General features: G+C 31.7%; 1 protein-coding gene and 1 long non-coding RNA gene across 2 annotated transcripts; both read left to right on the top strand.

The window, feature by feature from the left end:
• The first annotated feature begins 18,962 nt into the window (after nucleotides 1-18,962).
• On the top strand, nucleotides 18,963-21,633 carry LOC100783815 (L-type lectin-domain containing receptor kinase IV.1). The gene has a single exon (XM_003552141.5). It carries the CDS (start codon nucleotides 19,416-19,418, stop codon nucleotides 21,417-21,419), a length of 2,004 nt encoding a protein of 667 aa, XP_003552189.1. The 5' UTR covers nucleotides 18,963-19,415; the 3' UTR covers nucleotides 21,420-21,633.
• A 3,898-nt stretch (nucleotides 21,634-25,531) lies between these two features.
• LOC100783280 (light-harvesting complex-like protein OHP1, chloroplastic) lies at nucleotides 25,532-26,463 on the top strand. Its single transcript, XR_001386073.3, has 3 exons — nucleotides 25,532-25,690; nucleotides 25,800-25,922; nucleotides 26,223-26,463. It is a non-coding gene; the product is annotated as a light-harvesting complex-like protein OHP1, chloroplastic (long non-coding RNA).
• The last annotated feature ends 283 nt before the right edge of the window (nucleotides 26,464-26,746 follow it).

Raw genomic sequence — 26,746 nt, 5'->3', positions numbered from 1 at the left:
GTGGTTTACTTGGACTGCCTACAAGAATTGAATGGTTTTATTCTTTTTTCATTTGAAGTTGCCAAGCAACAACACTGCACGATCATTCCTTTTTGTTGGTGGGCAATGTCTTTACTTAAAACTAGTAAGTTACCCGGGCATTCGCATAGGTAGCTCCCCTGTGCTTCGTTTTTTTTTTAGTATTGATATTGTACTTAGATTAAAAAGTAAAAAAAAAATGCCAAAAAGAAAAAAAAATTGTAATAAAAAGTATAAAATAATCATTTTTAAACTAATTTTTGTTGTATAAAAATAGTTGGATTCTTTCTATTACTTTTAAAAATGGACATATGTATTTGTACTATACTTCACACAACACTAGCTATTACGCGTACGTGGTATGTCATGTTTCATATATTTATCATGATGTCCTATTTCTCTTTTTATTTTCAAAATTCTCATTTTGTTATTATCCAAGTGATGTGTCAATAATATATGATAAATTATGTCATATAATTGAACCAACAATTTATTGATTAAATAAATGAATGAAAATAACTTATAAACTTTAATGATGTTACCCTTTTCAACTCTAGTTTAATAAATAAATAATGCGCACAAATTATATTGTTAGTTAATCATAAAATTCTCATATATGATCAATTTATAAATTGTTATAATAAATAATTTGAAAACAAATTGTTCATTATTATAAACAAATGACATTAAGAGCAAAATTAGATAATTCAAGATGAATGTAAATTTAAATTACTCATAAAAATATATCACTCAATCATATATTATGTAGTTTAAAAACATATATACATTGTCAATGGAGTGTAGCATGTAGAAACCACAATTTGAAATGTAGGAATAAACTAAATAATACAACCTCAAGTCTTTTAGTTTAAAAACAACTCTCGTATTCTCTAGTGAAATCTATTGGAAGATCAGCTCATCAACTACACAAATAATATCTAAACAATCATAGAAATGAAAAACATTTTATAAAAAGATGACTTTTATATATTTGCAAAAGGGATTTAAAAATGAGGGGCTGAAGAATAGCTGCACTCCCCAACCAACAAACCGCGCTCAAAGTTATCGCTAATGACATCGACAAATTTAATAAAATTATGTGTTTTTAAAGGCACATCAACCAAATCAGTCTTTCTAATAACAGTCACTCCAATAAAGATCAATTTATACGGGTGTGCACAAATTCTGTATTGACCGACCACTTTAAAATTGTGCATCATATAAGTACAATTCTCTTTCAAAATTGGCTTCCAAGACTTGAGTTGGTCTCGCTTACAAACCACATGAATTTGGTCACCCTGCTTATGGCAAAGCATGTAACAAATGGTTAGTGAAAAAAATAATTTACTAAAGAACAAAACTAAAAAAATGTTAAATAATTATGATACATGTTGGTTAATTTGAAAATTGAGATAATACTGGATAAATCTGAAGTCGTGTATAACACTTTCAGATTGAATCAAATTTCGGGGTTCAACCAAAATTGTTCAATCGGATAAAATCAGAAGATTATAATTCAAGAATTTTGTTTTGGTCTTGTATGTTTTGTCACCCGTTATGCTTTCTGAACCAGAATGATTATTTATGATTAAAGAATAGGTGGTTTTTGGCGGTTGATGAAAGTTTTTTTCTTTTTAAAAACTGTCGTTGATGGAAGTTTTAGTAACTTTCATGTAACTTCCAACCGTTGATGGAAGTTTTAGTAACTTCCATGTAACTTCCAAAATTTGCTTAAGCCGAACATCTCGTTATTACGTTAAAACAAGCGTGCACTCTTATTTTAACATAATAAAGAGATCAATTACACAAAAATGTCCAACAAACCTCCCCCATTTTAGTGTAATTACCGATCAAATCACCAAAGTCATAACATACAACAAACTACTGCATAGATGAAATATCGTGACGATTGAATTTCATCTTAGCAAATTACACGTTTCAAATATTCGAATATCAGGGTGTCACTAAGGATTGAACCCTTTCTATTCATAATGAATACATGAAGATAATTTGCACAATAGTTTATAACATTACTCTTGCTCGACACTAGTTTACTAGCCTATGTTGCTATCCTTCATAAGCATATCAAAGCCAAGTCCCAGCTTCTTGAAGCGGCTAAACTTCATGCTTATATAGGTAGTCCTTTTCTTTCTTGCACCTGCAAATGCATTTTTTCAAAAGAACCATTGAGAAGTTATACTTCAACCTCCTTAACTCACAGCACCGAACACATTCCTTTTGGGATACTTTCGATGATGTGTTCCAATCTCTACATGTTAAGCTTTCCACATTGAATCCAGCACCTAATGTCATATTAGATGGGAATTGGGTATCTTAACATAAGAGATTTCAGATGGACTTTAATCCTAATCCCACAGTCGACCTTTTCACGAGATCTTTACTTAACCCTTTGGTTAAATGATCGGCCAAATTATGCTGAGTTCTCACAAACTCCACTGATATCACACCATGCATGATTAACTCTCGAACCATGTTGTGTCTAACACCCAAGTGTCTAGACTTCCCATTATACACTTGACTATATGCCTTAGCCAAAGTTCATATGGGGTAACCTTATTCCTTTTGTTAGGAATTCGGTTCAACAAGTAACAGGCTGTCAACATAGCCTCACCCCAAAATCCTTCACTTAAACCCGAATAGGATAACATGGAATTCACCATTTCTTTCAAGGTTCTATTCTTCCTTTCGGCTACACCATTCTGTTGTGGTATATAGGGAGCTGTAGTTTGATGTATTATTCCAGTAGATTGAAAATAAACCGGATCATAATACTCACCTCCCCTATCCATACAAAGAGTTTTGATTAGCCCATTTTGACGAAGTTCTACATCTTTCTTATAAATTTTAAATTTATCAAGAGCTTCATCTTTTGTATTTAATAAATATACATAACAATACCTTGATGCATCATCAATAAAAGTAACAAGATATTTTTTATGACCTAATGATGGAGTAGCATGCAAATCACACAAATCACTATGAATAAGGTCTAAGACTTTAGTGTCACTTTTAACATCCTTAAAAGGTTTCCTAGTGATCTTGGTCAACATGCAAGTTTTGCATTTTTCAATGTTCATATCAAAAGGAGGAATCATACTTGTTTTTGACATATCTTTTAATCTTTTGTAATGAACATATCCTAATCTAGCATGCCAAATTTCTGATTTTGTCATATTAGTTATAGAACTACACGAGGCCATATAAACAGATTCATGAACAAAAGGAACATCAATGTTTAATTTAAACATTCCATTACAACGATAACCAAATCCAACAAACGAACCATGTCTTGACAAGATGTACTTGTCACTTTCAAGTACTTGCTTGAAACCACAATTATTTAAAACCATACCAGACAATAAGTTCTTACGAATACCAGGTACAAATAAGATATTATCCAAATACAAAATTTTTCCGGAAGTAAAAACTAAATTCACACAACCTAATCCTAGAATTGGTTCAGTTGCAACATTGCCCATCTTCACAATAGAGCAATCATCGATTGGTCTAAATTCCTTGAACCAACGACGATCTTTGCACACATGACTTGTTGCTCCCGAATCAAACCACCAAGCAACGTCATCATCCTGCACATAGAATGTATCAGATATTAGTGATACATAATTTGAATTCGTATTCGAATTAAAATTATTCACTACAATCTGACCTTGTTGCTTTTCAGGATCATTAGACCCACTTAGACCAGCCTTGTTCTTTCCTTTGAACACCCGGCAATCCCTCTTTAAATGACTAGGTTTCCCACACTTCCAACATGACAATTTTGTCTGTTTGTTTGGACCTTTGTTCTTATTTCCTTGAAATTTTCATTTGTTACCTTTAGCATTGTAATTTTGCTTAACTGTTCCACTTTCCTCTACCATATTAACGGAAGAGGAACCTGCTACGTTTTTATCATTAACTTTGTCAATTTCCTGAGCCCTCAGCGACTCCTCAATCATGAAATGACTACCGAGTTGAACCAGAGTCAACTCTTCCTTCTTATGTTTTAAGGTATACTTGAAGTCTTTCCAAAAAGAAGACAGTTTATCAATTATAGATGAAACTGCAATGGATTCATCCATTTTCAAATCATGTTGAGTAAATTGACCCAAAATCCGCATCAGTTCATTATATTGTTCCATAACAGACCTCGAATCAATCATTTTGTAATTAAAGAAATTACTAACTAAGAATTTGTTACTTGAGGCATCTTCTGCCATATACTTGGATTCAAGAGAGTCCCATAATTCCTTAGCAGACTCAACATTTTGATAAATATCAAAGAGAGAGTCAGACATACCGTTCAGAATGTGTCCACGACAAATGCAATCGTCGTTCTCCCATTTCGAACGCTTCCTTGTTTGATCCAGAGTTTCATCTTCCATATACACCGACATCGGTGTACTCAGCAGATACACCACATTCAATGTTGTCAAGAGAAAGTGCATCTTCTTCTGCCATCTTCTGAAATCCTGCCCTTCAAACTTGTCCAACTTCGCAAACTTGCTTGTCATCTTCGAACTATCGTTCGTCATCTCGAAAAATTTTGATTCAATCTTTTGTTGGTTAATTTGAAAATTGAGATAATACTGGATAAATCTAAAGTCGTGTATAACACTTTCAGATTGAATCAAATTTCGGGGTTCAACCAAAATTGTTCAATCGGATAAAATCAGAAGATTATAATTCAAGAGTTTTGTTTTGGTCTTATATGTTTTGTCACCCGTTATGCTTTCTGAACCAGAATGATTATTTATGATCAAAGAACATGTGGTTTTTGGCGGTTGATGGAAGTTTTTTTCTTTTTAAAAACTGCCATTGATGGAAGTTTTAGTAACTTCCATGTAACTTCCAACCGTTGATGGAAGTTTTAGTAACTTCCATGTAACTTCCAAAATTTGCCTAAGCCGAACATCTTGTTATTACATTAAAACAAGCGTGCACTCTTATTTTAACATAATAAAGAGATCAATTACACAAAAATATCCAACAATACATTGGAATTTACTATAACCATCCCTGCTTGCTCGGACTTGTCTCGTGTTCCAACAAACCAAAGGTCAGTTATTCTGACAACAAGTTATAGGGTTTCTTTAGATCTATTTATATCTTTTATCTTGTTTGGAAAGTGAGCCATCTTTCTATTTAAAAATGTAACAAAAAAATATATCATCAAAGATTACAAAAAATTTAGAACAGGAGAAGTAAATTGAAAGAAATATGGACAAAAATACATTTTTTTAAAATGGTTGAAAAATATGAAAAACAAAAAGCAAATTTGAATCACAACATCACAACAACAAGCAGAATTGAGCTGCTAGCCAAGAGGGTAAAAAAGATTAAACAACAGTCACTCAAACAAAGTCAAGAGGAAAAAAATAAACACTTAACAACAACATGAGAACAGAGGAAGAGTAATCAAGTTTTCAGTTGTTGCAACAACATATTTCCCCGCTCATTTTGTCTTAGCTAACTTACCAGGGAGGTACGCACGGGTTGACTCATTCAAAAATGGAAGAATGATAAAAAATAGTAAGAGAGAAATCAATTCTCTGCACCCAAGTGGATTCAGAAAAAATATCCTTCAAAAAATTGAACACATAATTGGCCCCAATTAATCCATTAACTATAAATATTGAATGTTTTAGACACATTGTTTTTTTGGTTTGAAATTCTACCCGCTAAAGTGCTAATAATTCATTCATGTGTGTTTTTTTGAAGAAGCAAAATATCACTGTCACCCATGAATCGGTACTCAATCCGAGTTCATACTTAGATTTTTGTTGTTTTGCTATCAACTCAGAACTATCTCACTTTCCTTGTCTATATTCTCTTCTCTCCCTCCTGTGTCTTAGAAATTCATAGGAAAAAAGTGGGAAGCAGAAGAATACCGTTTCTGAGGCCAATACTAGACAAAACCGAGAAAACGATTAAGAAAAAAAGAAATGGGTAGCAGAAGAATACCATTTCTGAGGACAATACTTGACTCTTCGGTGTTGATGTTGTAATCAATGAAATGGAAATCCTAAACTCAAAGAGCAACAACGAACATTATAGAGACCATAAACTCAAAAAGAAACAACGAAACAAAACCCATTAAAATTACAAATTTATCTGTTACTACTCCTTTACATATATTTATACCATGAAACCTTAACAGAAACCCAAAATACAACACCAACCAAGAGAGAGATGATGAGAAGAGAAAATGAAAGCTTAGGCTTAAAATAAAGATAGAAATAATGGATAGGTATTTTGCATATGGGTTGAGGGAGGGAAGAATGACAATTTTTCTTACCATCCCGTCCCGTCCCATCTTATCTTGTAGTCTCTAATGGACATTAGTTGCACAAGCTACCATTTTTTTTTCGTTTTTTCTTTCTTAGTTAGATGGAAAAGAGAGGGAGAGAGAGCTTTTTTTTTATTTTTCTTAGCCTCACCTTTTCATTGGGTAGAGAGAGATATTTTTTTTAATTTTCTTCTCTATCCCAAAATAGTCAAATATGCACATTTTCTCTAAGAATTTTTTTCTCTACTGTATAACTTTCCTAGTCTAGTCTTCTATCGTTAGGCAGAGAAACAATTTTTTTATTTTCTTCTCTCTCTCAAATCAGTCAAATCTACATCTTTTCTGTGATTAGATATATTTTTTTCAAGTCCCAAATCTTTATAATAATAAAAAAATACCAGAGAGTTTTTTATTTTTTATCTCTCTCAAAGTTGTCAAATCTACATCTTTTCTTCTCTGCCCATCACTATCACCTGTTTCATCTATCTCAGCTTGATCAATTTCTTCTTCTTCTTCAATATTGATAAAGTTATCACCTAACCTTTATCATGATCATCTACACTTGTTGCATCTGGATGCCTTACAGGTTTTAAATTTTTCTTAATGACCCACAAATATTTAAATATTTTCACATAGAGCCATGTGTTAGATAAATAGCAAGACATTGAAGACACTACATAAGCCATGATATCTATGCCAAATTTAAATTAGGAGTTCGGCCAGAGACAACTAAGTTTTCTTAAATAACATTGTCTTTCAACAAACTACTTAACATTTCTTACTATCACTCTACACAATTTCCAAATTTACATTTCTTATATCAAAATATAAGTATACATGTTACGATGAACAAAAAAATAACATTGGAAGCACAACATCAAAAAATACAAAGGAAAATGGATAATTAAAACAAACACAAAATTACATAGGCACAAAACACATCCCCAAAAAGAAGAAATCGGAGCTAGCTCATTTGCATGACGTATAAGAATTTTTCTGCTGATCCTCGAGAAATTTATTTAAAGATAAAAACAAAAACTCCTTCAATTCTTATTTTACATACACCCCAACAAAAAATAAAAAAAACAGAGAAAGGGATAAAGAAGCTCATCTCCATGATGTAGGAGGATCTTTCTGCGGATCCTTGAGCTCTTTCAAGATGTGTTTCGAAGCCATACCTAAGCTTTAAAGAAAAAAAAACAAAATCTAAAAAATGAATGAAAATCAAATAAAAATTATCATAAAAGAGCATATTTTGAATTAATTAACTGTTACAACATAATCTAAATCAAAACTCATGTCTGAATTTAAAAAATGAAATCTAGATTTAAGATAAAAGATGTCCATTTTGGACATTTCCACACACTACTCCTTTACATTAGATATATTAGATAACACATTGCAATAAATATATAAATATATAATCACAAATAATAGTTTTTGTTACATACACCCCAACAAAAAAGACGAAAAAAAACAGAAAAAAGGATCGAGAAGCTTATCTGCATGACGTAAAAGGATCATTCTGCAAATCGTTGAGCTCTTTCAAGATGTGTTTGGAAGCCATACCTAAGCTTCAAAGAAAAGAAAAAAAATCTGAAAAGGGAATATTTTATCTATAGACTAAAGGGAGGTATGAAAAGTAAAAGAAATCAACCAAAGCAATTATGGCAATCTAATTCAATAACAGAAGCTAGCAAAAGTAAAATAGTTATTGTATTCCTGTTACAACAGATTAACAGCTAAGTCTTTTCAACCAAACTTAAGAAGAACCCTATGTTCTGAATCATAACTAAAGTATACATATAAAAAGTATAAAGGGCTTATGTATATATAGCACCTTGTGTTTCCCATTGATATCAACTTTCACTTTTCCCTCTTTTGAAGTTTCAACAACAACAACATCAAAAGCGACCAGAAGAGCTTCATTTCTGAAATCATAAATAATTGGGGTAAAAAAGAAGCAACTATAGACTTGAACATTCAATAATTAAGAAAATACATGAAGTTTGATCCATATAATTATTGAACCCACCTTTGCATAAGTAAAGCAATATCAGCGGCCTTAGGCTTTTGCTCTTCTTTTTGCTTACCATAAGTCAACTTAAGATCTGCCTGGGCACATGCCTCAGGGGATAATTCACAACCTATTGTAGCCTCCAAATCTATATTATGGGAAGAAAAAAATTATAAACATACTAACATAAGGGAAATCATGTAGTTATTTGTCCCTACTTCTTGTTGAGCTTTCCTATAATACATCATCCCTCAAACTATGCATTTCAAACAAAAAAGAACATAGAATGTAGTAAATATCTTGCTGGAGATACCTTCTTTGACAATTCCATTTCCTCTTTTGTTATTTCCCTTAATAGGGGTTAGTCAATTAAATTGTGATTGGTGCTTGTATTAAAAATTTACTAAAATACAAATGTTCCTTTACTTTCAAGTGAAACTTAGGAACATAAAATTATTTGTAACAAACTTTGAGAGGGAATTTTTTGTCATGTTCAATATTACTAAAACAAAATATTTTATTTTAATGATATAATATGTTTAGACTAATTTCTCTGTCCTTGCACATCATGCTTGCTATAATCATGCTAGTTGTGTGATACTTATACATACAATGAAACCAGAAAATGCAGTGCCATTAAACTTTATCAAGCAACCTTTGATATTTTCTAACAATGGAAGCAACTTAATCTAAGAAAAATTAATTAGCATGAATGGTTTTGAGGTATATATTTTTAAGAGAGTAAATATGTGAGGAAAATCAGAAAATTTAACCATTAATTTTAATATATATATATATATATATATATATATATATATATATATATTTGTGTAGAGGGGTTTCATCATCAATTTCATCATTGACAATAACAAATAGAGAATATTAACAACAAAATAAACAACAAACTCATGAGAAAAATCAATACCTAGTTTTGAACATACAAGTCTTCTCAATGGCTTGAAGATTTTTCTTTGTCAAAATCTCTTCGGTGCTTCCACATAATTGACAGAAGAAGCAAGTATGCCAAGATGACAAGAAGGATGAAGCACTTTGAGTATGAAGGGTGGAAGAACAATTGTCAGAACCTTTTGGTCTTTTCATCTTAAACTGAGTTGCAGGAAAAAGAAAGGAAAGTGAAAAGACTCCATTTGGTGAGGGAAGACTCTAGAATATAAGAAAAAAAAAGAAACAAGAGGATGGAGGAAGAGAAAGAGAAAGTCAAAGGTGAGTAAAGGAAACACAAACCTGAAATCACGTATATTAAAATTACAATTTTATCAATTAGCAAGCCAAGTGTCAACAATAAAATATGTCCATTTTGGACATTTCCACGTACTACTCCTTTACATTAGATATATTAGATGATTTTCTCTTTTTTGAGTGTTTTATAAGAGACCACTGTTGCAGGGGAAGTGGCTTTTTGTCATGAGTCGGTTGGTGTATTCCTTTTTTTTTTCTCTCAACAGAGGGAATTAACTATTTGCTTAATATTTTTTTGGTGTGTACCAATTTTATTGAGTCTTGAGTTGCATATAACTTGTGCTTAATTTAAGTATTTTTATTATTTATGTAATGTTTTTGTTTATAAAAAAATTGTGATAATAGCTGCGTGTTGATTACCAAAAACATGGATAACTATGCAGTTGTAATTGCCCCGATGTTGTTATTGATAGGAACTTCTAAAATTATAGCGTGTTTAGAAATTTATTGAGAAAGAAGAAATTATGTTTGAAATGTAGAAATTGTAATTATTAATTTCTTAGAATCACTTTGACTCGCTAGATAAGTGAACCTACTCGCTTTGACCAGACAATCAGACTATTTTTTATCTAATCAATTAACCTTAACCTACAAGGGTATGTTTGGATTTTTAGTGGGAGTGTTCCAAAAATAAGTTTGAGAGTAAAATTAATTTTCAAATCATATTTGGTAGGTGTAGCTCAGTCGATAATACCATGAGTTTGTGAAAAAGAACTTGAATTCAATTTTCGTAGCATATACTCTTTGGAAAGAGAGACAAAGAATTTTAAGTGTGATTAAGTTTTAATTGAAAAATTAATTATAAATTAATCCAAATGGATGAAGTTTATAGAAATACATTGAGATATTACTGGGGAGTCTCTAATTATGATAGTACTAAATCAAAAATCATATTTGGTTATCTCAAAATGTATGTTTGAGAAAAAATTAATATTTACCGAGAAGTTCAGTTTTGAAGAAGCAAACTTTAATACTAATTTATACTAAGATGTTGGTCCGATTAGCTCACAGGCTACAATTTCACATTGACACGCTAGAAACGGCAAATTTGTGGCAGATCAGTTAATAATTGATGAAAATGAAAAAAGGAGAAAGCTGTCCAACTCCACAACGAAGTTAAAAGTTCCATATCTGAATATGATTGCCCAGTTTTTATGGGTAAGGATAGTTACAGTTCCATAACGCAAATATTTTGCAGGAATATTAAGTTATCGACATACATATATATCTATATGGTACCAACTTTTGAATTTCTAGATTGCCTGCCTTGCACGGATTACATATGATCTTGTATTGCGAATGGCAGCTACGTGATCATTGTGTAAAGGTAGCTACTCAATACAGAATATAGAAAGTATGCAATAAAAAATAGAAAGTAAAAGAGAAGTGTAATAAAATGATTGGCATGCAGAGAAAGAGAATTTTTTTTTTATCATGTGATTACACGAGAGAAAAGAAAATAAAGACAAGAGAAAACATGAATTATAATTTTTCTGTTGAAGAGAAAATAGAAGAAGAAAAAGAAAGAAAAACAGAAATAAAATTTCTAAATTTGCCTTCTAATTTTTTTAAAAAAACTCAAAATTTTTTATCTGTACTTTGCACTCCAACCAAAATGTTTTCTATATAATATGTTTTTAATAAAAAAGTTAATTAACTTATGTACAAACAAAATTTATAAATATACAACTACTTTTTTTTTTTTACTTTCACCTTATTTTCTTTTTCTTTTTTATCACATCTATAATTTTTTGTCCATTTTTTCCCTTTCTAAAAATAAATAGCAATTAATAAACATACATCTACTTTCTTTTTTATTTGATTTTCACCTTATTTTGTTTTTTTTATCACATCTATCACTTTTTTCTGTCTATTTTTTTCCCTTTCTATCTCTCTTCTTATAATCTAAATCTGCCTCAAAAAGAAGTGGACATTTATCACTGTGTTTAGAAACATATATGGATGCATATATGAGTGTATATTATTTATAATTTTTCACATCTTGGTTCTTGACTAAAGTAATTAGTTCTCGCTTTCACGTTATGGGACCGTTGAGCATGATAAACCAAATATGTAAAAGCAACTGTAAGTCTGTAACGGATCTTGCTTCTTTCACCTTTTTAAAAGCAAGCTACACATTGCAAAGCCTGTCTCGCTTAGTTTGGAGCATTTTAACCGGCCTAAAAAGTTAAGCTACAATTGCCAAAAAGAATCAAGCCATGTTTATTTAAAATTCAGACAAATAGTTCAACAACCGTAGTAATTATATATGTCAGTACTGATACGAGAGAAGGAAGACCATTAGATTAAATGATTGTTTGGATTGTTATTAGGGCAATCCCAACCTAAGTTTCCAGAAGCACGATCTTTGATCCTTCTGCGGTGAAGTAGCATTGGATTTCTTGTTGCTGTAAGTCCACTGTGAATACAAACATGCGCTAAATAGATGAGATATATAAAAAGATCCTAGATAACTTGCATTTAAGAATTAAGAGCAGAAGCAAATTAAGAGTTGTTTAAGTTGTAAAATATATACAAAGAGATAAATTTTTAAATAAGTTTGCTTGGTATCATGGTTAGAGATGTTGTTTTGCTGAATATAAAGTATGATGATAACGTGTTTGATTTCATGTGGATGACATGATTTTTTACATTTAATTAGAAGTTAGTAGTTATACCTTCCTACGTTTCTTTAATAAAATTGATAGGATCTTTCCCTTTATAATAAATTTCGGAACACGGGTTAAATTAACCATCTAACAAAACCCCACAACAATACAATCCATGCATAATGAGGTCGTGGAGAGAAAGGGAATTCTGATACAGCAAAGTGAAAGAAAAATAACTTTAACAACTACTTTTAGATAATGAATTTAGAGGGGAAGATAAAGTTCATATTTTTAAATTAATCATAATTTATTTTTATTTATTTTATTTTAAACAAGTAAATATAATTTCCATAAAATAAGAAATTTGACCACATGCATGAAGAATTGAAAAGTAGGGAAGAACTTGATAAGGATTAAAAGCTTTCCGGGTACTTCCTTATCTAACTTCTTTACATTATTTCTATCTCTCGCTAATCCCTCTCTCTCTCCATCATCTGTTCACTCTCATTAAATATATTTTGCATTTTTTTTCTCATTTGTCTTTTTAGCTAGAGAAGCAAGAAGAAAGGAGAGTATCCATTATCCAATTTTAGATGGAGGCATAGAGATTGTTGACATAAAAAAAAAAGTATAAAATCACATAATGGATCCACTTTTTATATATTCACTACTTTTATGGCTCCTTTCTTTTCGGTCAATTCCAATGTCTTACAATATGGTTTTACATAGAGGCATTGATTAAAAAATAAGTAATAGAGACATTGATTAATATGGTTCATCAGCAGTTGTATTGACGATGATGAGTAGTGCGTTAGAAATTGGATTGATAGAGCGTTTGGAAACTTGTTGAAATGGATGAATTACAGTTATGACGTAAAAGTTATAATTATTAGCTTCTAAAAATTAGATCTAAAATATAAAAAATTACATTTAAAACGTGAAATCAAAACATACTGTGAATCACTTGGTTAGATTGATGAATTGGTGAATTGATGAACTATTTGGCTCAAATGAATTATAAAAAAAATTTAGAGAAACAATAGTAAAAAAATTAAAAAATTGGTTAAAAAACAGTAAAATGTTAATTTACAACAAGTTAATAAAAAATATATGATACAATGTTATTTTAAGTTTTTTTTTTATAAAAATCAACTTCATGTGTTTTGGAAATAGAGACCTGGGTACTAGCTTTCTTTCCTTTGCTAAATATTCACCTCATTCCTTTCTCCATGATAGAGGGGAAATGATCTGATTCTGCATTATAATGAGCTGGGATATACTTCCTTATCTTTTCTAACTTTGACAAATCTCGTTTGTTTTTATATGCTATTATCTTTTCTCACTGTGACAAATTTCGTTTGTTTTTATATGCTATGATGTACGTCTCGATTATAGAAGATTTTGGATATGATGAAATGAAATGGGAAAATCAGTAAGTAACAATTGTTATGGTTTCCCTCGTTGGCACCTTATTTTGTTGAGTGGTTATCTCCTCCTTCATGACATTTCTTATCATTTACTTCTGTATTTTGTGTACCTTATGAATGGATAAATATTAACGTAGTTTTAAGTTACACTTTTTAAAAAATAAAATGAAGAAGTAGTGACGTTCAATGTCCACTTAATTGGTCATTTTAACTGGTAACCAAACACTCACTTTTTCGTAAAAATTGTCCCTTCTACTTCTACACAAACACTCAAAAGAAAAGGACTTGCATAAAAAATAAAATAAAAAACTTGTTATTTTTCCCATTCATGTCAACTATACCGCAATATTTGCATATAATTCAAGTTTAAAAAATGTCAAACCAAAGTGGATAGAGATGACTTTGATTGGCTTATTGAGAAGCACTTTTCCCCTTGGTTTACATTCTTTTGAAACCTAGAAAAATTGAGTAATTATCAATGTGCACCAACTTGTCACTAAAGTACATGCTGCTATGAAAAAAAAAATCACTTTCCAATCATGATAGCCTTGAATGAAAGAGATCCCAGCAGTGATGGCCACTATTGAAAGAGAATACCTTTAGGAATGAAAGCACGCCAATAAAAAAAATGTGAAAGAAAAGGTAGCTTAATGTGAATGGTTAAGGAAAAGGAGATTCCACATGCTTCGGTAAGACAAATTGCTTTGAAACTTACAATACAACCCACTTGCCATTCTAAGATGATTGGGCATTTGTCTCATTGTTGTTTTGTCTTCTATGATTGGGCCATTGCTTCCTGTACCTAATTTTTCTTCCTGCACCCTAGAGAAACATGAAACAACTTGAAGGAATAAAAATACATACCCTCTTTTATCTCTTTTACTCACTCACCAGGCACCTCACCCCACTCTCAAACCCTAAAGCACCTCCCTCCCTCTGTCCTCCCCACATGGTGCTCATGTCTCTCCCTATGTCGACCATCGCCATTGTCAACAGCCATGCCTTTGTTGTCGGTTCTTGTTCGCAATTAGCGACAACTACATCCTTATGCACTGCAACCACGACGTGTTGTACACACCGGAGGTGAACCTCGCACTGTCGCTTGTGTTGGTGGAGAATAGGAAGGTGTCATAGAGTATGTGCTCACACCTTTGCATGGTTGCAAAAACTTGACTCACCACTCAGTTTGTAAGGTCAATATACATACATGTATAAATTTGTTAACTAAGTATCTGCCAATAAAATTAGCAAGGATCTAGTTTACTCAATTAAGCATGATACATGAGTTGTTAATTTCCTAATGTGTGTTTGATTTAACTTTAGAAGACTCCAAACGACAATTGAATCAAAAGCTCCAATTTCTTACTTGCGAATTTTTCCACTGAATCAAAGGCTTAATTACACTTTTTTCAACCATTTTTCACTTTTCCCGTATTTTGCTTCTGAACGATAAAATTTGCATATTTTGTCTCAAAACTTTCAAATTTTCATGCATTTTTTTACCCAACTATTTTTTTTTTCAAATTTTGTCACTTGATTTTGAAAACAAAAATGCTTAATTATAATATAGGGGACAAAATGTGCAAAAATTTGAAGATGGTGTGGCAAACTGCACAATTTTTTGAACGTTGAGGAGTAAAATGTGCAAAAAAAAGTTGAGTGATGAAATATGTAAAATTCCAAAAATTTGGTGACACAACATGCAAATTGCATGGTTTGGTGGCAAAATTTATGAAACATTAAAAAATAGGGGGCCAAAAAGTTCAATTACGCCTATTTTGTATAATCTTAAGGTCGTTTGGTTAGGAATTTTATAATTCTTAGTTAGCGTGTGTCGGGGATGATTGCAAAAATTGAATTATTTCAATAAGATCATTGTTATAATCAACTATAATAAGAATTAATTTTTGTTTAGATAAGTTTGTTGAAAAGTGATTTTAAGATAATTAATTTTGTTTGTAAGAAAAAAAAATTGTTGCATAATAAAAGAGTATGAAAATAACCTGTAAAGGTTAAAAGTCACAAAAAGAGAGTTGAAACGAGATTTAAAAACTTTCACAACTTTTTTCGTAAAATGCACCCGCAAGAAGTTTTTTTTTTTTTTTTTTTTTGTTAAAAGAGAGATATATCAAAGAACAACAACATCTAACAACACTTTTCATGTTATATGATTTTTTTTCCAGCATAACAGTAGCATCTAATAACTATTTCAATCCACTAACATGAATATAACAACATCGTAACAACATAAAAACAGTATCAAGAATATAAACATGCATTCATAGAATCAAAATAATGAAATGAAAGGACTTATGAGGTCCATCGATCTCCACGCCCTCATGGAAGAACATCATAGAGAAAAATACAACCCCACCCATTACCTCTTTCTTAGCTTGATGAAGAGCATAAGAATTTTTATAAAGAAAAGTATTACTGTGGAGAGTGCACAAAATAGTTGAAGCAATTTAGTGTGATATTTCTCATGCTTTTCCAATTTAGCGCAAAAAGATTTCAGAAAAACCCTTGATGGCCAATGGTTCATATTCAGAATAGAGAGTAGGGGAAAACATCAAGAATAGAAAAGAGTGGGCCATGTATACGATAGGAGGCTTGCTTGCAGGAAGGACCTGGAACTTGTGCGCACTGTTGTACGCGAAATTCCGCCGTCGTAGGTTGGATGTGGAAGCTGTGCCACACGATGGCGTAGTTTAGTGAGAGGGGTTGTGTTTTGGCCCTTTGGAAGAACCTTTTGTAACAGGTATAATTTACATGATCACCTTCTATAGCAGGTAAAATTTGGCTTGTACACTGCGTCTCTCTCTTGGGCTACTTGACCCAATCAAGCAACGTAAAATAAAAATGTTCTTAAAGAATTATTTGCAATTTCTTGCATTTATAATTTTATATATTCAAACAAGATTCATTTTAAAAATATTAAATTTCCTGAAATATATCAACAACATAAATTAGGTGAAAATTTAAATGTTTATAAAAGATAGTATCTTGCTCTAAGTTATTGTTATGGTTAAAGATCTTACATTGATGAATATATTGGAGTTTGTGTTTCCAAGTTTAACAACCTATTATGTCAATTCCATATTATTAATAATGTGAAAGCAAAAGTCCTAAGGAAAATTAGGAAAGATACTTCATGTTTGGAATGGATTAATGTTATCTTTGATATATATATATATATATATAAATTTTTCTTTTCAATTATATTTATTTTCTTTTAGAAAGTTTGAACTTAAATTTTATTTAAGAGATTCGAACATAGTTATTCTTAGACTAATAATATATTGATATTTTTTATTCCTTATTTATTATCTCATTTTGTTTATTTGGAATTTTTTATTTATTATTTGGTTTGTACTAAATAATATTTAAATAGATATTTGTTATAGATAATTTTTAGAATTATTGGTAATGTGCATTGAAAAATTACTTTTAAACTATTCCTAAATGATCTATCTAGTTATAACACGTTTATAATAGAACAAATTGCAAGTTTGCAACAGTAATGTGAATATTATCATTCCTGTATCTTGACCCGAGTTTTGTAAATTATCACTTATTTGTTGTTCTCAAGATCTAAAAATAAAGTATTTTTAAATTCTCTATTTAGAGTAATATCCTTAATTTTAAAGATTTAGTTGGGAATGTACTTATACATTTGTGTTATCATCTTAGTGATATTTCTGGAAAAATAACTTTGTTATATACTCAATGTCATTTATAAAAGATGTGTTTGTAATATATATCCTCTCTTAATAAAGGAAAATTGCTCACTTTTATTTTCATATATATATATATATATATATATATATATATATCCTCTCTTAATAAAGGAAAATTGCTCACTTTTATTTTCGTATAATAGGAGAGATGACTTTTGTGAAAAGAACGCAAGAAATGTTTTTTTTTATTCTTCTTTTTTACAGCAATGCATGAAAGTTTTAGTAAATTATGAGATTTAGATTCACTAAACGACTAAAGGAAAGAAATATAAACGAATTAATTAGGAGAAAAATGCATTAATCACTTAGGTATTGGGAAGACAATAAACCAAGAATTAGCAATTCTACATATAACGTAATTATAAGCAATTTTACTTATAGAGTAACCAGATAGATCAATCTTCAACTTTAATAGATTATAATGGACACTTTAATTTAAGCCACCGAGAGAGGGAAAAGCAGGAAGCAAAAAAAAAAAAGAAGAAAAAAAGATGCAAATTTTGAATGAAAAAGAAAGCAGAGCAGATAGATCCAATACAATCCAAAGCTAACAAAAGAATCTCAATTGCTGTGATCAGGTGGAATGATAAAGTGGAGCTCCTCGATTCGATTTCCACGGAAAGCTAATGCCAACAACCAAAATAAAATGAAAAAGAATCAAAAACAAGGAAATAAAAAAAGGAGTGCAAAAAAGATCGAGGGGACACGTTGGTGGAGTTAAAACTTTGATAATTTACTCTTTTAAAACATTCTATATTTTGTTCCACTAGTTTTTTTGGTCAAATCACAAATATAGATAAAGTTGCAAAAAAAGTGTGAAATTGAGGAATGAAATGATTAATTTAATAAATTAGGGCGGAAAATGAAGTAAACTTAGAAATTAAAGAGATAAAGTGTTTTTCTATACATTATTTTCAGTAAAACAGTGTTGTTTTTTAAATGCTTGTTTTTATAGTGTATATAATTGATAATTGATAAGATATTAAAACAAATTAGAAGTTAGCATTTAAAAAATATTAAAAATTATTAAAAAATTTATTTATCCAACATTCAAATAAGTTGTTTAATTAGTAAAAACAAACTAAACTGTCAAATATAGCTATATTAGGTTATAATGCATCAACTTTAAATTCTTTTACAGTGTAGTTAATGTTAAATTATTTAAATCTTTTTACTGTGTATATAAATTGACTCATCATCTTTTCCTTATCCTTGAAAACATGTATGTAGTCATAAACTTTTTGAATTCACCCAGCGCCATGAAAGTGAGAACCAACTTTATTCGTCTCACAAGATACCTGTGAGTGAAGCAAGAATTAAACAGGCTTTATTCTTGTTTCTTATTTTTCTCTTTATCTTTCCTCCCCCTCTCTTTTGTCCCTTTTTTTCTTTTCTGGCAAAAAATATAAAAACGTACAATATATCACCCGTAAAGAAAGGGGTCCCTACTCACCCTCTTTGTCACGTAATATTTGACCGTAGTTGCAATATTAGGAACCTTCCCTAAACACAATTTCTCAATTTCGCGTTAATTTCCCCCCTAGCTACTACTATAGTGTTACCATAATATTGATTATTATGACAATAGAAAGAGAATAATTCACTAATAAAATAATAGTTTTGTCTGTGACGTTTTTTTTTATGACATCCGTTAATCACTATGCACCTGTATCAAATGATAACTTAGTTCGCAAATTAAACAGTGACATACAATTTTGAAAAAGAAAAGTGTGAATGGACAAAGTGAAAGTGATGTATCCGATTTTTGGCATAGATAAAATTGTTGGTAGTCTTTATCTTTTGCAGTCACAAATCTTTGAATGGTCACTTCCTCGTTTAACACCTAGAGACGCAACCATGAGGAGGTTCGTTTTCTCTACAGTGAAAGTGCCAGGATCTTTCCTAGTGGATCACAATTGAAATTTTCAAATGTGTTGTACACGTTTTTGGACGCTCGAAAAAAACAACATAGGAAACAAGCAATAAACTTTGTTGGTGAGAAGAAGAAGCATATTGAAAAACAGAGAAAAGGAAACCATGTCTCTCAAGGTTGTAACAGTGGTGTTTTTGCTGGCAACAATAGTAGTAGCCAGTGATGACACCAGTTTCACCTATAATGGATTCCAATCTTCTTATTTGTACCTTGATGGAAGTGCTGAGTTCACCACCAATGGCATGCTTAAGCTCACCAATCACACCAAGCAACAAAAGGGTCATGCTTTCTTCCCAAGTCCAATAGTCTTCAAGAACACCACAAGTGGAAGTGTGTTTTCTTTCTCCACCACTTTTGTGTTTGCCATAAGGTCTGAGTTTCCCAATTTGAGTGGTCATGGGATTGTGTTCGTGGTTTCTCCAACAAAAGGGGTTCCACATTCTCTTCCAAGCCAGTACCTTGGCCTCTTTGATGACACCAACAACGGCAACAATAGCAACCATATTTTTGGGGTGGAGCTTGATACAATTCTGAACACCGAGTTTGGTGATATCAATGACAACCATGTTGGAGTTGATGTTAATGAATTGAAGTCGGTTAAATCAGCTGCTGCAGGGTATTACAGTGATGAGGGGTTTAAGAATTTGAGTCTCATCAGTGGCTACCCAATGCAGGTGTGGGTGGAATATGATGGCCTAAAGAAGCAGATTGATGTTACTTTAGCTCCAATCAATGTCGGTAAACCGGAAGGCCCTTTATTATCATTGAGCAAAGACCTTTCTCCAATTCTGAACAGTAGCATGTATGTTGGATTCTCATCCTCAACTGGGTCAATTCTAAGTTCTCATTATGTTTTGGGTTGGAGCTTTAAGGTGAATGGCAAGGCTCAACAGCTTGCAATCTCTGAACTCCCTATGCTACCTAGACTAGGTGGTAAAGAAGAGTCAAAGGTTCTTATTGTAGGGTTGCCTCTGATATTACTCAGTTTGATTCTCATGGTGGCTCTAGCAGTGGTTCATGTCATCAAGAGGAAGAAGTTCACGGAGCTGCTTGAAGATTGGGAGCAAGACTATGGTCCTCATAGGTTCAAGTACAAAGATCTTAGCCTGGCAACAAAGGGGTTCAGGGAGAAGGAGCTGTTGGGGAGTGGTGGATTTGGTAGAGTCTACAAAGGGGTGATGCCAATTTCCAAAATTGAGGTGGCAGTGAAGAAGGTGTCCCGTGAATCAAGGCAAGGGATGAGGGAATTTGTGGCAGAAATCGTTAGCATTGGCTGTCTCAGGCACCGGAATTTGGTTCCCCTTCTGGGGTACTGCAGGCGCAAAGGAGAGTTGCTATTGGTCTATGACTACATGCCAAATGGAAGCCTTGACAAGTATCTCTACAACAAACCAAGAGTGACCTTAAATTGGAGCCAGAGGTTTAAAATCACAAAAGGGGTTGCTTCAGGTCTGTTTTATCTACATGAGGAATGGGAGCAAGTTGTGGTCCACAGAGACATTAAGGCTAGCAATGTGCTACTTGATGCTGAATTGAATGGTAGATTAGGGGACTTTGGTCTTTCAAGGTTGTATGAACATGGAACTGATCCTCACACTACTCATGTGGTTGGAACTCTTGGTTATCTTGCACCTGAGCACACTAGAACGGGTAAGGCAACTACAAGCTCTGATGTGTTTGCTTTTGGTGCATTTATGCTAGAGGTTGTGTGTGGAAGGAGGCCAATAGAGAAAGGAGGGGAATCCGGGAGCGAAATTCTGGTCGATTGGGTGTATAATTGTTGGAAAAAGGGTGAGATTCTTGAGTCAATGGATCCAAACTTGGGCGCAAATTATAGGCCAGATGAGGTGGAATTGGTGTTGAAACTCGCCTTGTTGTGCTCACATTCTGAGCCTTTGGCTAGGCCAAGCATGCGCCAGGTTGTGCAATACTTGGAGAAAGATGTGCCTCTGCCTGATTTGTGTATGCTTAGCTTATCTTCAAATGGCTTAACTTTTGGTTTGCATGAAGATTTTCAGGACTGTCCAATGTCTTATCCTTCATCTATGAATAGGCCAATATCTCATACTTCTTCAATTGTTGAATCACTTCTCTCTGGGGGTCGTTGATTTTTAGAAGACACATGAAATGTGCATGCATGCATGAGCAGTTTCATTGTGTTTGGTTTCATCTTATTCTTAATTGGTCTATTTGTTATTTGTTTATGTATTATATTCTAAAATGAAATAGATTATCGAAAATATTAAAGAACACAAACAGAGTTTGGTGTCTTGTTTTCTTACTCTATTTTGCTTATTTAATGGTCATAGATCTATTGTTCGAGTTTTTGTCTCTTGAGCAGGTGAAATAAAACTTGGATCATTCAGTAATGTGACAAAAGATCAGTGTGAAAAGAATGCCGCATACTTAGAGCACTAAAAATCCCATTAAATGAAATTAGGAACATATAAACTCGTACAGAAGAATAGGTTAACTGCTCTCTCGACGCATTCTCTAATTTTGAAGGACATGCATGATTACATAGTAACAAAACTTTTTTTTTTCTCATGTCTTTTAAAATTTGACAGATTGGAAGATTAAGTCCATTCAATTATTACATATTTTTTTTTCTTATGGAATATCTTTACAAGCTTGGACGAGTGAAGGTTAAGTAAACTCCTCTACCAAGTAGTGACAAAAGTTCAATCCCTGTAAAATTTGTCTGGTTCACAATCTATTTTCACTGTCCAATGTTGAATTAATTCTCATTTGCTCAAAGGTTTTTCCAGCATTAATAATTTATTTATGTTAATATAATATAATCTGATACATGTATGATGTATGGCTATGTAATTTTTGAATGAACTCAAATACATCTAAGGTTGGGTTGTCAATTTTTATAAATAAAAAAAGGCTGGGTTGCGACTAATGCAGTAATTTCGGCCTAAACAAAAAGTGACTTGTTTATTCAGCTATCTTTTTTCGGTCCACTCGCTGGACTCTTCTTAGCTCCATGTGCTTAGTTAGGCCCACATGAAACTCACTTAGAAACATGATTTATTGTTGGGAGTTACTATTGGCTTCATAGCCATTGTTAATGGCCCCTACCAATGGGTTGACACCTATTTTTTTCTTCAAAAATATCATTTTCATGAAAATACGATTCCGTTGTGTTAAAGGGATTGAAAAATAAAAGAAATATGATTTTGTTGTATTATTTCGACAAAATCATATTTTCGTTGTTATTTCAATGACGGTGGTGCGTGGTGTGGACAGAGTTACAAATGTGGCTTTGTGGTGACATGGTGGCGGCTGCACCATGGTAGAGGGGGTTGCACACTTTCTTAGACTTGTAGGGACCAACAACAAAGAAGGTAGTGACCAATAGTAGTTTCCATTGTTCCCTTGGAAATTTTTAATGGAGTACCACATAACATTGAAAGGGTATTGCTATTGACACTACTATTTTTACTATTGACACTACCCATGAGGGTACCTTTTAGTTATATTACCAAATTTTCCCTTGGATGGAAACACAACAAAAACGTGTTTTTGTTAAATAAATGAGGGTGAAAAAACAACACAAAGGAAAAACAATTTTTGTTATGCACGTGTGCAACAAAATCGTGTTTTCGTTATATGTTGTCTTTTTCATCCTCATTTATGCAACAGTTTCATTGCACATTTGGAAATTTACAAAACAAAATCGTGTTTCCGTTGTTTTTTTTCCACCCCCATATATGCAACAAAAACATGATTTCATTGTTGACCCGTATAATTATAAAATAAAATCATGTTTTCATTGTTTACTTTTTCGCTTACATTTTACAAATTGAAATCATGATTACGTTATTGTCAGGGTTGCGACCCACAACAGAATCATGACTCCGTTGTTTGAGTTTTGACACACAATGGAATTATGATTCTGTTGTGTGCTAAAATCTAGACAATTAAAATTATGATTCCGTTGTAGATTTTGAGAATAAAATTTAAAAAAAATGAAATAAAATTTTTATTGTGCCAAAGACACAATAGAATCTTGATTCTATTAGGTAAAAGAATTTAAAAAAACTTACCTTTTAGCTCAGATTGGTCCGACGAGAAAGATGAAAAGATGAATTGGGAAGGGAAAGGGTTGGGGTGTCGTGAAAATGAAGGGAGAAGTGAGAAAAGAAGAGAGAATTGATGGAGGAATGAGAGAAAGGGTTGGGGAAATTATCTTTTCTAAGACTTGGTAGTGCCAATAGTAATTTTGACGGTGATTTACAAGGGTCCAAATGGGCTAACATTTTGTGGTAGTTAGAGCTGCTAAAAAAATCAGTTTTTTTTTTTAAATAATCATAACTAAATATAACTAGTTATATAATAACCGATTATATAAAAGTAGTTATAAAAATTATAATAAATTTATAAAAATGATTATTTTAAATAACTTATTTTTATTTAAAAAATAATTATAATTATAAAACTATAATTAATTTTAAAAAATAACTTATTTTTTGTTTATTCATAATCGATTATATAACTAGTTTTCTATATGACTTGTTATATAACTAGTTATATTTATAAACGGTTATATAAAAGGTTTTTATAAACAATAATCATTTGTAACAAATTATAACTAGTTATACAATGCTATTATTAGTTATGATTATAATTATTATAATCATTTATAATCTAGTTATTTATTATTAGTTACGGTTATGATTATATTAATAATCAAGAGCACCCTAATTGTAGTATATACTAGTACTACTTGTTTGGACAGTCACGTATTACACATGCAAGTCAAACAACTTCTGTATTAATTGAAGCAAATGAACACTTGCCAAAGAGAATACCCGTAAGGAAGAAATAATAGTAAATCACCGCTTTTGAAAGTGTATAGCGTGGTTATATAGTCCTTGAAACCTATGAAATTCCAAATAAGTTCTTAAAAGTGCTATTTGGCAAATATATTAGTCCAAAATTAAAAAAAAAAATACATGACTTAATTGGTAATATTAACATATGCTTAAGAATCAAAATGATAGTAAATGATAAATTTAAAAACTTCGATGGAATAACTGAAAATTCTAAGAACTTATTTAATTTTTTCTTAGTTTCAGGGAAATAGTGTAACTGTGTGTAACACTTTCATGAACTAAAATAGTAATTTAGTCCAGAAATAAATTCAAACAAAAGCATGGCTAGACCAGAAAGTTTACTATACACTCCAACACATAAAAAATGGTATAGGAACTTTTCGTGTTTAAGATCAAATGGAGAAACACCACAAACCCGGCCAGTAGAAGAAGAAAGGTTCAGCTCCTCCTTAGAAGCCCAGCTCTTCACTGTATATTATTTGTTGAGTCCTATGTAAGAATAAGTAAGGCAATTAAGTCATGTGACTATCTCAATGTTCACGTGTTTTAATAGATATTGACTAATAACAAATTATTCTTGAAACCAGTATACTATTGAATACTTAGTGAAAAAGATATAAAAGAGAAAAAAGTCAAAATATTACAGGTGATATAGTATGTTAGGAAGAAAGATAGAGAGAAATAATGGATATTAATTAGATGTTTTTTAAAAAATAAGAGTCAAAATAACTAATTCAAATGTGTTAAAATTAGTCTGCCATAGTCTTGGTAACCTGCTATGAGACTTAATTTATCTAGTTTTTTTATTAAAAATATATATTTATAACATTCCTAAAAAACGTGTCCTGGTTTTTGTCATTGAATATGCAATGACAATGGTTGACCAAGTAAACTGTTATATAATCTTAAGCCAGCAAATAAAATAAATAAATTAAAGAGTCGAATATAACTCAAATTTCAAAAAGAGTATTGCTACAATGAAATAGAAACTCTTCTAATTGTAAAGTTACCGATGGATTTGGATTTTCTCCTGGAGCTGCCAGAACTATAATGTCATTATGAGACGTAAAATTGATTAACCATAGAAAATATTCGAATTTCTTATAACCATTGCATGCAGCTCCAATAATAAATATCTCTAGTGCAAACTCTATCTATGCAGGGGATCCAAATTCCAAACTCAACTTACTGATAAATCTAGGTATATAGATACCCATTAGTGCATTACCCAACCACACTTATGGTTACACGTAGGTACTTTGTCAAGTCCACCTTGTTCCAATCTCAACCACACAAAAACAAGTGGAAATAAGAAAATTGAAAAAGAAATAGATAAGGCGCAGGGACAAGGAATGGTCTTGGTGTGAACCATAGCAATGGCAACTTCTTCAACCACGCTATTGCTATCATCACTCACACTTGGAAGCACCCCATCAATCAACTCCCGAAACCTTTCATTTTTTTTGCTTCAAAATCGTTCTTTGAATCGACCCAAGAAGCGAGTTTCCTTCGTTGTTCAAGCAGCCAAGCCCACTGTTGGTATATGCACTTCCATCTTTTGCTTCTTAATTATGCCATACCACTTATGTTATTTATTTTTTAATTTGTTGATTATGAAGCAATTGGGCATGTTTGTTTCTTCAGGTGGAAATTCCAAAGGTGCAGCCTCAATTTTAGCCTCCGTTTCTTGGGTTGACTAAGACTGCAGAAATATGGAACTCTAGAGCTTGCATGATTGGAATCATTGGAGTTTTTATTGTAGAGTTTGTGAGTATTTTATATCTGCATTTTAGTTTCACGTATACAATAATGCTTTTAAGCTTTTGAATTGATAAAACTGTGTTGGTATAATGAGAAATTGAGATGGAATTGAGGTGGAAAGTGTTTATTTTGAAAATTGATGTCATTGATATGTGTTGGTTGTTAAGGACATTAATGAAATTGAATTTATGAGAGAAGAGTTTCTTCTTATTTTATTTTATTTTATTTTCTTACCACTCTTCCATTGAGCATAATTATTGATGCTGAGTTTGGTTATTAATTGTGTGCTTGTGCTATATTTTGCAGATAATAAACAAGGGAATACTTCAGGTGATTGGGCTTGAAGTTGGCAAAGGCCTTAATCTTCCTCTCGGAACATTATTTTTGGTTGTGCTCGTGAATGTTGTCATGCATAAAGTCAATTTTAACCTTCTTTTTATTGATTTCAAGAAATTTTTTTGAAGTGTCATTTAGAAATCTTCTGTAATCTAATATCTGTATCGAGGTATGTTTCTGATATTCTTGGGTTGGTATGTGGAACTCGAAATTGTTTGTCAAGCTATTTACGAAGTTATTCATCCATTTAAATTTTGCAACGAAAAGAGATATAAGAAGCGAAGACAGAGTATGAGATGAGATGGTTGACAACCTGATATGATAAGAAAAAAATAATAATCTTATAGAAAATGTTTGTTGTATAAATATATGAATTTGTTATATAAATAATTGCTATCTATTTTTTTTTTTTACCTAGCTCTATTTTGTCTTCTCTTCTGTTTCCTAACTCTTGTGCCTTATCCTCTTCTTTTACTTTCAAGATACTTAGGTAA

The sequence above is a fragment of the Glycine max genome, chromosome 18 (genome assembly GCF_000004515.6).
Source record: "Glycine max cultivar Williams 82 chromosome 18, Glycine_max_v4.0, whole genome shotgun sequence".
Classification (NCBI taxonomy): domain Eukaryota; kingdom Viridiplantae; phylum Streptophyta; class Magnoliopsida; order Fabales; family Fabaceae; genus Glycine; species Glycine max.
The sequence above is the reverse complement of the archived record's forward strand: the minus strand, read 5'-3'. Positions and strand labels throughout refer to the sequence as shown.